We start from the raw sequence: 12,731 nt of genomic DNA, 5'->3' as shown, positions 1-12,731 counted from the left end.
GCTTGGTAAGCACTGAGCATTATGAGCACTACAGAAAGAGTAATTAAAATCCTGTTCTGCCTGTAACTCTAGAATCAGTGGGAAAACTTTCAGGAAGTCAATCAAAACTTATCTCTTTGACAAATATCTCTGACTCCCGCCCTCCTTGTAACTCTACTTTTAACTATGCCTTGTACCTCCCACCTTCCTGCACCTCCCACCTACCTGCCTTCTCCCTACCTGCACCTCCCACCTACCTGCACCCGACTTCCTAAGCCACGCCGATTGACTTGTTTATAACCTCTCTATCTCCTTGCCTGCTTCCGACTCGCTAAGTTATATTGATTGATTGACTTATTTGTAAATTTCGCTGTAGATGTACAGTCTCTTGTCATGTAAACCGCTCTGAACTATTCTGGTACTGCGGTATACAAAAATAAAGTTATTATTATTATTATTAAATGGCTTGGTTTATTATTTGAATGCTCATGTCATATAGCAGCAGTCGTAAACTGAACACTGAGACCTTGTCATGTTTTTCAGCCACACTTTAGACAGCTGTTGACAATAAAATGGATTTCCAGCACTGAAGCTTTTGACACAGTGAAAGAGTCCATCAGAATGGCTTCCCAGCCTGTAAAATATTTAAAGCATCCTTATAATAAGGTATGTTTCCATTTGGTTGTCATGCCCTGAAGGTGTCATATATGTTATCGTATACAATATTTCAAAGGTTTGGTTACCATTTCCTTCCAAAACCGTAGTGAGATTTCTTATTTTAAGGTAAGAGTTGCTGAAAGCACTTCTCTTCGAATGGATAACATGTAGATGATATACAATTTTTTTTTTCTGTACGGCCGATTAGTGGAGTGAACTGAATGGAAAATCGACCGTATGTCTGCGTGCAGCGAACGCCTGGATGGGGCATCAGAAATTAGTACTGAATCTTTTTAAGGCTTAGGGCTTCTTTTACTAAGGTGCGCTAGCGTTTTTAGCGTGCGCTTAAGATTAGCGGGTGTAAATGACGCGCTAAACAAAAAGTACTAACGCTTTAGCATTTAGCGCACCTTAGTAAAAGGAGCCTTGAGTTGTTATTAGTATGAAGTCTGAAGATCCATCATGGCCTGGAGTTGTTGATGTAGATGCTGTAACGCTTCCAGTTCAGTGAAAGCTGAAGAATTGGGGGTTCTGGTTGGATTCAAGTGTTATCTTCGGTTGTCTGCTTTGTTTCATGAGGCTTTTAAGTAGAGGGAACGTGCTTCCGAGGTTGGAGAGCAGCCTGCGAGGTTCGCTAAAGCCGGCCACCATCACAGGCTGCTCTGAAGAGGAGGATCAGCAGCAGCGGCAGCAGCGGCGAGTGAGGGTGGGAGGTGTGTTCCCTGCCGAGGACGCGGGCAGGGAGAGAGCTTGCCTGGCTTCCATGGTGAGTGAGGGCGGGAGGAGGGGAGTGGCCAGAATGTTCCCTGCCAGAATGTTGGCGGCCACGGATCACACACCACAGCGGCAGGGAACACGAAATCCTAAGTGCGCATGTGCGCTTAGGCTTTTATTATATAGGATTATCTGAACAGAAAACAAAAAAAGAGTTCCACCAAAGAGATTCCACAAGGTAAACAGCAGAGCAAACACAAAAGAAACTGTGGAATTGATGATCCTGTCAGAAGTAATTGCTGCTTTTTATGGGGACGGGCGGGGATGGAGGTAATTCCTTGCGGGGATGGGTGGGGACAGAGAGGATCCTGGCGGGGACGGACGGGAATGGGTGGGATTTCTGTCCCCGTGCAACTCTCTACTGCACACCTAATTTGTGGTGGTAGTAAGTTTGAACCTGTTCTCCTTTTGCTACGTCGATTACAATAGTTGCCTATTAGATCTCGTATAACTTTCAAGATCTCGTATAACTTTCTGATTTTTCATGCTTTTCATCAAGGAAGTACCGTGGGATTTGACAAATGACATGTCGCTATATCACCAAGTTGATCCTTGAGATCAGAGATGGCAATGCACTTGTCTGTGGATGGAAACAGCAAATAAAGGGGTCCTTTTACTAAGGCGCGCTAATCGATTTAGCACGCACTAAAAGTTAGCATGCGCTAAATGCTAAGGCACCCATTATATTCTATAGGCACCTTAGCATTTAGCACACGCTAATCTTTAGCGCATGCTAAATCGGTTAGCACGCCTTAGTAAAAGGACCCCAAAATATGCTAGTACTAGGAAAACAGCTGTTTCTGTGTGGAATGATTTGGTTGTACAGCTGAGAAGCTTCTAAAAACATCGCTTTTTGCAGAAGCTTTTGCTTGAACATTTTGAGGAGTAGGATGTATATTTTTAATGTTTTTAAAATTTGTTTTATGTAATGTTTTTTAATTGATTTTAAGAAAGGTTTGGACAAGTTCCTGGAGGAAAAGTCCATAGTCTGTTATTGAGAAAGACATGGAGGAAGTCACTGCTGGCCCTGGATTGGTAGCATGGAATAATGCTACACCTTGGGTTTTGGTCAGGTACTGGGGACCTGGACTGGCCACTGTGGGAACGGGCTACTGGGCTTGATGGGGACCGTTGGTCTGACCCATTATGGCTATTCTTATGTTCTTACGTGAACCAAGTATAGGACAATTAATACATTATAACAACACTGATGAGGTTGGCTCTGAGGCACTGTGGAATGAGGTATTATGACATCACAATCTCAGCTCTGGAATGTTGCTCTCATTGGGGTTCCGGAATCTTGCTATTCTATGAGATGCTGGAATGTTGCTACTCTTTGGGTTTTGGCCAGGTACTAGTGACCTGGATTAGCCACCATGAGAATGGGCTACTGGGCTTAATGGACCATTGGTCTGACCCAGTGAGGCTATTCTTATGTTGTTATGTTATAATTTTGTATGTACTTTGGAACCCACGTAGGTTTAAGCGGGCTATAAGTTCTTTTTTTTAATTAATTAAATAAATATACTGGATTGCTTTCTCTTCACAAGGGGTAATTTTCCTTCAGAGAGCTGGTGTATTTGCCCCACTGGTGTTTGCTACCAATCTACTGCCTCATAACCCATCAGAAAAGAGAGACTGAGCGGAGATAAATTAGAAAGTCTGCAGACCAAAAGTGTGCTCAAATTTGTGGTGTGGTGGAAGAAAAGAGAACGTAGTAAAAACTTTCAAAACCACAACAGACTCCCACTTAATAATCACTGGTAAAAAAACAAACCAAAACCTCCCACCAAAACTGTTATAGCACAAAACATGAAAATAGGAATCCTCCACAATAAAAGTATCAAAATGAAAGTGCAATTTCCTTCCTCACACGAATTGCATCACAAATGTAATGATAACTCGATTCACTTAAGCTAAGTACAATTTTTATTTTTAAGATTTGAATGTGATATATCTCAGTGAAAACAGGAAAAGAGCTGTACGTGTGAACAATATGTACAACGGAAAATTTAAAAACTATCCCCCTCTTTTACTAAGGGCTCCTTTTACCAAGGTGCGCTAGCGTTTTTAGCGCACGCACTGGATTAGCGTGCGCTATAGCACGCGCTAGCCGAAAAACTACCGCCTGCTCAAGAGGAGGCGGTAGCGGCTAGCGCGCATTATTCCGCGCGTTAAGGCCCTAACGCGCCTTCGTAAAAGGAGCCCCTAAGGTGCACTATGGTTCTTAGCGCGCGGTAAATGTTAGCGCGTGCTAATCACGTGCTAAACGCTAACGTGTGCATGTTATCCTATGGACGTGTCGATTTAGCGCGCCCTAAAATGCTTAGCGCACGTTTGTAAAAGCGGGCCTATGGAAATGTTAAAAAATACACTACGGCTCAAAAAAAAAAGTCCACTAAATAGGGAGCGGAGCAACGTCACCCTTCCTTTCATCAAGCTGTGCTGCCGAGCAGCGCGAGTTAAATTCTTATCCTAAGGGCGGCTCGATATTTAGCTTGTGCTGCTCGGCGGCGTGGCTTGATAAAGGGGGGAGGGGATAAATGAAGAGTTTTCTTTGTAATACATTAGGAAAAAATCCACTTAGGCCCAGATTCTCAAACTGGCACAGTTCGGAAGGTGCCTAAGTTAAGTGTTCTAATTGGCCATTAACGGTCAGTAATTGACCGCGCAGTTAAAAACCAATTACAAACTAATTAAGAAGTAAAAAGTAAGTGCCGTTGCAGCTTAGATAAGGGGTTGTCAGGGGAAGAGAGGCTGAGGGAAGACATAGGGAATATAAAAGGGAGAACAGAGCTGGAGTGAACGCGAGCTGTGGGAAGGCATGGACAGTGAGACAAAGATAACTGCAGCTCGTTGGTCAGACATTCCTAAGGAAGCTTAGTCGGCCAATAGGCATCAACCCCAAATTGGAGCTCGATTCGGTTAACATAAAGATGAAAACAAATTTATGGTTTTAGGATAGAACTAGATAGAACATCAGTTTAAGCCAAAGTGTAATACTACCTGAATTGGCAAGAATCGCTATCGGCGATATACAAAGATTATTTTCCTATCATACGGCTATTGTCTAGTTATTGTTGGAATAAGAAGGTTTTCAGAGCCTTTCGAAAGATTTGAAAGGAAGTGAGAATCCTAATAGAAGATGGAATTTTGTTCCAAATCTCAGTAAATCCATAAATGTAAGATCAGCAGAGCTTACCAGTTGATCTAATCCCTTTTACATTACATTACATTACATTAGTGACTTCTATTCCGCTTGTGCCTTGCGGTTCTAAGCGGATTACAATTAGAAGAGATCCGGACATTACCGAGAGAATTACATAAACAATGATTCAAGTAAGTTACATGTTATGGTAGAATGTTACAAATTTAAAGATATCAGGAATTTATCCGAGAGAGTTACATAGCAAGATTCAGGTAATTACAGGATACAGTGGGGAATAACATTAAATTCAGGTAACAGAACAGAGTTACCTAACATTGAGGTTATTAAAGGATACAGTGGGGAATTTTTCCGATAAAATTACATAGCAAGAATCCGGTAATTACAGGATACAGTGGGAAATAACAATATATTCGGGTAACCGAAGAGAGTTACCTAACATTGAAGGTAATTACAGGATACAGAGGGGAATAACAGTATATTCGGGTGAAAGAAGAAAGTTTGAAGGAGTAGAGGTATTGGATACAGGTGGTACAGGATACAGTGGGGAATTTTTCCGATAAAATTAGAGAGGGGAAGGAGAGTTTATGTTGATGTATATTCATAGTGTGAGAGAGTTGTCGAGCATTGATAAATACAGGAAGTAGGGGTTTGAAAATACCGTGTAGAAGTTTAAATACTACACATGCACATTGATACTGTATTCTCAGATAGACAGGAAGTGAATGAAGTTGACGCAATAAAGGAGACACTTCTGCCTTCTTTTATGGTAGCTCTTGAGACATCAGGAAATACCCACGGCTCCTTCCCAAAAAAACAATTTAGATCTGTTACTAATCTTCAACATTAAATGATGAGCTGCCATTAAAAAAAAAAGTTTCAATTAATGTATTTCCTTGTAAATGAGAACTTTGAATTTCCTGGTTTTGTGGGCAATCCAAACTATCTGGTAAAACCGAAGAATCACGAGAATTTATCTGAGAAGCGGGATATGTAACATAATACTCCTTAGTCAAAATCAGCAAGTTCTCTCTAACAAAACCCAGTTCTTTATAAAATCTTTTTTTTTATATTTCCATTGTAGATACACCTTCTTTCTTTGGAAAATGACCAAGTTTCCAAGTTTATTAAAATTTTATATACCGCAAAGCGGTGTACATTACATTAAAAATATAAAATTGGTAACATTGGTAATTAATACTTTGGGTAGATACATGACAGACCGAGACATAAGGAAGGATAAGCAAAATAGGAGAGGGGAACCATGCTCTTCCTTGATTATTATTTATTGGCAGAAATCAGTGATCTTGGTCGGATGGGAAGTCATAAGCTATATGCGTCTTTGAACATGAAGGTTTTTAAGTTCGTATTAAATTTATCGATATTTTCTTCCTCTCTTAAATAAGCCGGTAATGAGTCCCAGTGCTCGGGTGCACTCACAGAGAAAATACGTTTGCGGGTTGTATCATAAAAGAGGTGTTTTAAAGAAGGAATATGTAAAAAGACGTTGACTACTAGATCTTAATGTTCTTGAAGATCAATAAGGGACAAGCAATCTGTCCATGAAATTTGGTGTGAAAAGATTTTGTTTTAATTAATCTTAGATTTTAACTTTGCACAGCATTTTTCTGTAAATTCCAACTTTTTGTGTAATACCAAATTATCTAATATAATAAAACAGTAAGCCGCGCATGCGCACTTCCTATGCGTGCGTCTGTTTTCCGTGAGCTGTAGCGACCCATAGGAAGTGCGCGGCTTACGGTCTGGCCTCACAAGGCAAGACAAGTTGAAGTCGGCCGTGGCGGCTGCTGGCTGCCAGAAGCTCTCTCTCTCTCTTCCTCCCCCCTCCCCAGGCGGATGTCGGCCGCCGCGGCTGCTGGCCGCCCAAAGCTCGCTCTCTCTCTGGCGGCCCGAGGCGGATGTCGGCTGCGGCGGCTGCTGGCCGCCCGAAGCTCGCTCTCTCTCTTCCTCCCCCCCAGACGGATGTCGACCGCGGCGGCCCGAGTCAGATGTCGGTCGCGGCGGCCCGAGTCGGATGTCGGCCGCGGCTGCTGGCTGCGGCGGCTGTCGGCGGCTGCAAGCCATTAACATAAGTAGGGCATGGAGTTCAGCAGGAAGGTATGGGGGGGAGGAAAATACTGCACAGGGAAGTGGGGTGGGAGGGAAATGCTGCAACACACGGAAATGGAGGGGCAGAAAAGGGGTTGATGGACAGGGGAACAGGTGCTGATGAACAGGGAGGGGGCAGAAAAATCAAGACAGGGGGAACAGGAAGGAGGTGATGATGGACAAGGGGAGGTAAAACAAAGGGGGAAGGGCTTCTGTTGGATAAGGTGAGCAGTGATGGGGCGGTGGAGGACACAGGGGAGGTAAAAGGAAGGAGGAATGGACAGGGGGAGCAGGCAAGGGGTGGTAGTGAACAGCCAAGGAAAAAAAAAAAAAAAAAACAGACAGAAATACAGAAAGCGGATAAGGAGAGAGAGAAAAAATAAAGACACACACACATATATTCTAGCACCCGTTAATGTAACGGGCTATAAGACTAGTATTTAATAAATTCAGATTAAGCAAATCTCTCTTCTGGGTATTCAAGGTTTTTGGCTTGTGCTTCAAATATAGTAGTATGCGCAGGTGTTCTCTCAATCAAAACAGATTTGCTGATTCACGTCCTTAAACTGCCCGGTCAAAACCTTTCTGACTTTCTTTGATTGCATTGCCATTCATTCCAATGTTATTACTTCTAGTTCCCAGTTGATAATATCTCCAGAGAAGCTTGGCGTTCCAAAGTTAAACTGTGTGCCATAAGGCTACACTGGGAGTGGAGATGTGTTCTTCGTCCTAATTATGGGGCTCCTTTTACAAAGGTGCGTTAGGGCCTTAACGCGCGGAATAGCGCGTGCTAAAATGTCACGTGCGTTAGCCGTTACCTCCTCCTTTTAAGCAGGCGGTAATTTTTCGGCTGGCACACGCTATAGCGCGCGCTAATCTTGTGCGTGCGCTAAAAATGCTAGCACACCTTAGTAAAAGGAGCCCCTGGTCTTCTTTCCCAATATCTACATACATGTTCCAAGGAGGTCTACCAGGTTACTCCTCTGCAGGTGACTAGGTCAAGGGAGGCCATAAGGACAGACAGGAATCTCCGCAACCCTGAGATGTCCTGTCCATATTAGACTGTAAGCTCTTCTGAGCAGGGACATCTATTGAATGTTTAATGTACTGCGCTGCGTATGCCTTTCAGCTAGGGTTGCCAGATTTTCCAATCAGAAAATCTGGACCACCCCCCCACCCTAGACCCACCCCCCAGGCCCGCCCAGTTCTTCCCATCCCCGCCCTGTAACACCCTAATCCCGCCCCCCAGTCCCGCCCTAGCATCGTCCTACGCTGCCTGCTCTTAGGCATGGAGGAAGTCCGCGTGTGCGCGTGATGTCGTTGCATGGCATCTGCGCATGCGTGGACGTCCTCCCTCCCCTGACGCGATTTGAGGAGGCTTTTCAAATCCCCGGACAAAGTGCCAGGTTTTGAAAAGCCGTCCGGACCCCTGAACAAGTCCGGACGTCTGATAACCCTACTTTCAGCGCTATAGAAATAGAAATGATATATAGTAGCATTAGTAAGGGCTCAAGCTGGTTTTGAAAGCCAAGGAGGAGGATGCCTCTCCCATTGCTGCTCTCTACCTAGGGCTCCTTTTCCTATGCTAACGCGTGCTTGTTAGTCTTTGGACGCGTTAGCGTGTAGCGTGTGCGTAGATTTTTTTCGTGCGCTAAAACGCTTAGCGCACCTTAGTAAAGCAGGGGGCAAGTCTCTTTCAAAGGAGCACGAGCAATACTGCTTCGAGTTGTCCAGACCAGAAATGAGTGAGATCCACCTGTAGGGTCATGAAATGGTTAACTGTTGTTTAAAATATTGCTCTGGCCTACATAGCTGAAAACAGTGTACAATCTATTGACCTCATCTGCCTAAAATGTAGGTCCCTACCTTACCAGATAAGAGTTTGAGCCATGAGGTACCCTGCCCTTCTGTACATTTAACTGTAAGAGTTAGATAAGTGTCCTGCTAGTGACCTGCAAGTGTGAGCTTAGAACCAATGAGTGTTAAGAAAAGTAACACGTGAAAAGCTTTTTCTAGAATTCAGTTGTATAGCCAGAAAAATGAATAAATATCTCTGTAACTTCCTGGTTTTGGCACTTCTGAGCCAGCTTGGAGCTCAGGGGTCCAGCATGCATTCTGTAATAAATTTCTTGTACTTTCTTCACGCCTCTTACTTTGTCTGTCCAAGTGACCTTTCACACCTACTTCACCCTCCCTCACCATTTTAGCTATTGTAAAAAAGCAAATCCTAGAATGTGAGGAGCAGCACTCAGCAAACTGACAAGGTCAAGAAGCCTGCTCCCTTCCCCAGTTTCACGCTAACTATTAGTTAAGTGAATTGAGTCATATTTGCAGTTGTACTGCAATAGGTTTGAGGTGGGGAACAGCACTTTCACTTCATACTTGCATTGTGCAGGCTTCCTATGTTCCTTTTTTGAACTATACTTTTGAAATATAACATTTTTGGTAAAGTTCATTTTGTCACTTTATCTATATTTATTGTTAGTTCTTTTTTTTTTCAAAATACAACCAAGTTAAATAAAGATATAGGTTATGCTTTCCTTGATCTCGGTATCCACTAGGCCAGGGGTGTCCAACCTTTTGGCTTCCCTGGGCCGCATTGGCCGAAAAAAAATGTTTCTGGGGCCGCGCAAACACTGCAGCAAGACAGAGGAGGGAGCCGGCAAGACGGTAAACACCCGGGGGCAGCAGAGGAAAACACTGCATCGCCCTCGACCGGGGCCACCCAAAATACTTCACGGGGCCACAGGTTAGACACCCCTGCACTAGGCATTCATGTTTAACATGATTAATTTTCATCCAGTTTCCAGAGGAGCAACGTATCATATTTTGGGATAGAGATTCTTCCCCCTACACACACGTTTTGACCATATATACGTCCATTTACAATGCCTTGACATATGTGTTATAGTTTGACCATTGATTATTCAATACTGACCTTAAGCAGGAGACTTTTGTGGTTGGGAGAGTTTTTACTGGGGTCTTTTCTACACTATATTTTGAATTTTGATAAGTGGTGATTATTATTAGTGGAAACACAATAGAAATTTGAGCAGACTTTGGTCTTCGGATTTTCTGGGTAATTTACTGCCTCCCATCTCCCCACCTCGTGTCTCATCCTAAGTGACGGTAATCATGAAGCAAGTTTGCAAATGCGCACACAAAAGTGCTGAAAGTGTCTGCGTAGTGGCTATTCTGGAAGTTGCCATGGAATAAATATGTAATGTGCACATTTCTGAATTATTTGAGACCACACTCCGTATCCAGTTATGTTGGGTAGGCCTTACCAAATCACCACCCCGACACCACATAATTTATCCTGCATCTTGCCCCCTCTCCTTCTGCCCCTGGATCTGGCATTTGCCACCACTCTCCCCCGCTTGTGGATCCGAAATCCCCCTCTCCCCTGGTGAACCTCAATTCCTGGGTGACGGCAGTGGCAATGTGCATCCGCTACTTGTGCTGACCCTGAAGGCTTCCTTCTTTCGCGTCCCACCAGAGAAAACAGGAAGTAACATTAGCAAAGGTGGAGTGCAGCAGAGGGGAGTCTGTTTTGGTCAGCGCAGGCAATGAATATGCATCCCTGCTCCTGCCTGTAAAGGTGATGAGGTTCGGTAAGGGAGAGGTTTAGAAAGGACGGCGTTGCCGGGCTGGTGAGTAGAGGCAAATGCCAGATCCAGGTGTGGAAGAGAGGGGAGAAAGGTGGCCACTGGTGAATTTGCTTGGGTGGGCCTGAGCCCTTCCCTTAGCTACACCACTGGACCACACTGGTAAAAAAAAACAAGCTTATGCATTAGCCAAATTGTGACTAGGGCAGGTCAATGTGAGAGTTGTTCTGGGATTTTATTTCTTATATGAGACATGTTAACTAAATTTAATGAATTACTGAAATTATTAATTAGTTACAAGGTAGCCAGACCATGGGTGAGATATGAAGGAAAATCTGTTCTCATTTCCTTTTTGAATGTTCTTTTTCCATACTACAGATGGAAACAAGCAAAAATCAAAGAAGAGGAAGTCAATAATGAACTTCCCTAAAAGAGTGCATTTACAAAGCTCAGGGAGTTTCCTTTTGAAAATCAGGCCCCTTCCCCAGTGCACACACTCTAGGTACAGCATAGCAACATCAGAACTGTGTGCAGGTGGGGAGGGAAGCAATGCATGTTCCCCACACCCCATTCAGAAACAGGGTGTGTGCCTGGAGTTAGCATAAGACTGCTCTGGCTGAGTGGTCGGTTTTTGGTTCCACTCCTGTACAGAAAAGCCCATGGTGAACCATTATATGCATCAGTCGGTAAATTATTTTGACCCTAAACTGGTTCAGACTGGTTTAGTGTCGATCGTTATAGGCCTGAATGTGAAGTAATGAATACAAATCCCTACAAAATTTCTTCATAGAAGAAAATAGTTTGTAACAAACCAAAAAAAAAAATAATAATAATACAATAACCTGTACATTCTACCAGTGGACAGTATATATGATGTAAATAATTATAAATTAACATCAAATTATGAAGCCCTTCCTGCTAGTTTCAGAACCTTTTGTCTGAGCCCTTTTGAAATAAGGAACATTATTGTTGCCTGAAAGTAACAAGAGCTGTTATCTGTGCATTTTGTGTAACAGGAATTTGTAAATGACATTCACAAATTCATGATGAAAGAGTACATTGCCCAAATCATGGCGCAGAAAATGAGCCTGAAGAGATCTAACCGTGAGAAAGCAGTCCATAAAATGATCAAAGAGGCAGATGAAATGAACCGCATCGTCTCGGATCTGGTAAATACAACCTGCTGATGCATCAAATGTGTTGCATTTCCTGTTCACCTTATAAAATGAGAACTGGGAGTAAACAACAAAAAAGACTGCAGAGAGTAAAATGTACAAGTTGCAGGAATTTTATTAAAAGTCAATAAAATATAATCCAAAGAATGGCTCTCATATGCGTGGAGGGGCATAATCAAAAGATACGTCTAAGTCAGTTTTGGGGCTAAGTCACTAGTCGCCCAAAGTCGGACATGGGAAAAGGTCCATTTTCAAAAAAATACGTCCCAACATTTTTTTTCCCCATAAATCATCTAACTACGTCCAGACGTCTGATTGTTCAGACCGTTAAGCCGTCCATCTTTATACCCTTTTTTCATCCAAAAATTTGTCCAAGTCAAAAAACGCGTAGAAAAAGACCTTTTGGACATGGGCAGGGTCAGCAAAGTGATGGACTGGACACCCAAACATTACACCAGGGTAGTGGGAACTGCTGTGAACTTCACAAAAAGGGTGCCACATACACATCTCACCACAACAACCTTATAGGTCATGGTGAGCCCCCCCCAAATCACCCCCCAGAACCGACTAGACCCATCTGTCTGCCACCTCAATAGCTCTTATGGCTGCAGGTGCCACTTATATGGCAGTACAAAAGGGTTTTCAGGGGTTCACATGTTTCACCATGATTAGAGTGGCTTATGGGCCTGGGTCCTCCTCTCCATGGTTCACTAACCCACCCCCAAGACCACTTAAACCACCTCTGTGCAGCTCTATTAGACTTTCCTATGCCAGGGTGCCAGGTGCTGATGTTCTGGAGGCAGATATGTAAAGTTGTTATTATGATTTTTATGGCAGTGTGTGTGTGTGGGGGGGGGGGGTCATTGATCACTGGGTGAGTGTGTAGGGGTCTTTACTTTGTCCCTACAGTGGTTATCTTGTCACTTTGGATACCTTCTTGTGACTTAGACCTGGTTTTAGATGGCCTAAGTCACAATGTCTAAGTTCTGTCTAGGCAGTGTTGTAACACTTTCGGTTATATATGCAGTACGATTAAGTCTAGGATTGCCCACGTCCCGCCCAAATCCCGCCCTCACCACTCCTCCTAAAACTCCCCTTATAGCTCTGGGCGTACTGTGAAGACCTAAGTCATTTTTAGATACGTTTAAAACCCGGTTCGATTATCGGCACTTGGACGACTTGTCTCACTGATCGTCTTAAGTGCCGATTTAGGCCGGTTTTAATACGTATTTCCATTTCGATTATGAGCCCCATAGTGTTCGT

The 12,731-nt window shown here is 43.5% G+C and overlaps 1 protein-coding gene across 2 annotated transcripts in view; it reads left to right on the top strand.

Moving 5' to 3' along the window:
- Positions 1–12,731, top strand: part of EXOC3L4 (exocyst complex component 3 like 4) — a 125,323-nt gene that overhangs the window by 91,395 nt on the left and 21,197 nt on the right. The window contains exons 10-11 of one of the 2 annotated variants that reach the window (XM_033952148.1): positions 523–645; positions 11,310–11,462. In XM_033952148.1, coding sequence (XP_033808039.1) covers positions 523–645; positions 11,310–11,462 — 276 coding nt within the window. The remainder of the gene's footprint in view (positions 1–522; positions 646–11,309; positions 11,463–12,731) is intronic. The other variant, XM_033952149.1, reaches the window with a different exon arrangement.

The sequence above is a fragment of the Geotrypetes seraphini genome, chromosome 7, assembly GCF_902459505.1.
Source record: "Geotrypetes seraphini chromosome 7, aGeoSer1.1, whole genome shotgun sequence".
Taxonomy (NCBI): domain Eukaryota; kingdom Metazoa; phylum Chordata; class Amphibia; order Gymnophiona; family Dermophiidae; genus Geotrypetes; species Geotrypetes seraphini.
Note: the sequence above shows the minus strand (reverse complement) of the source record. Positions and strands in the feature narration are given on the sequence as shown.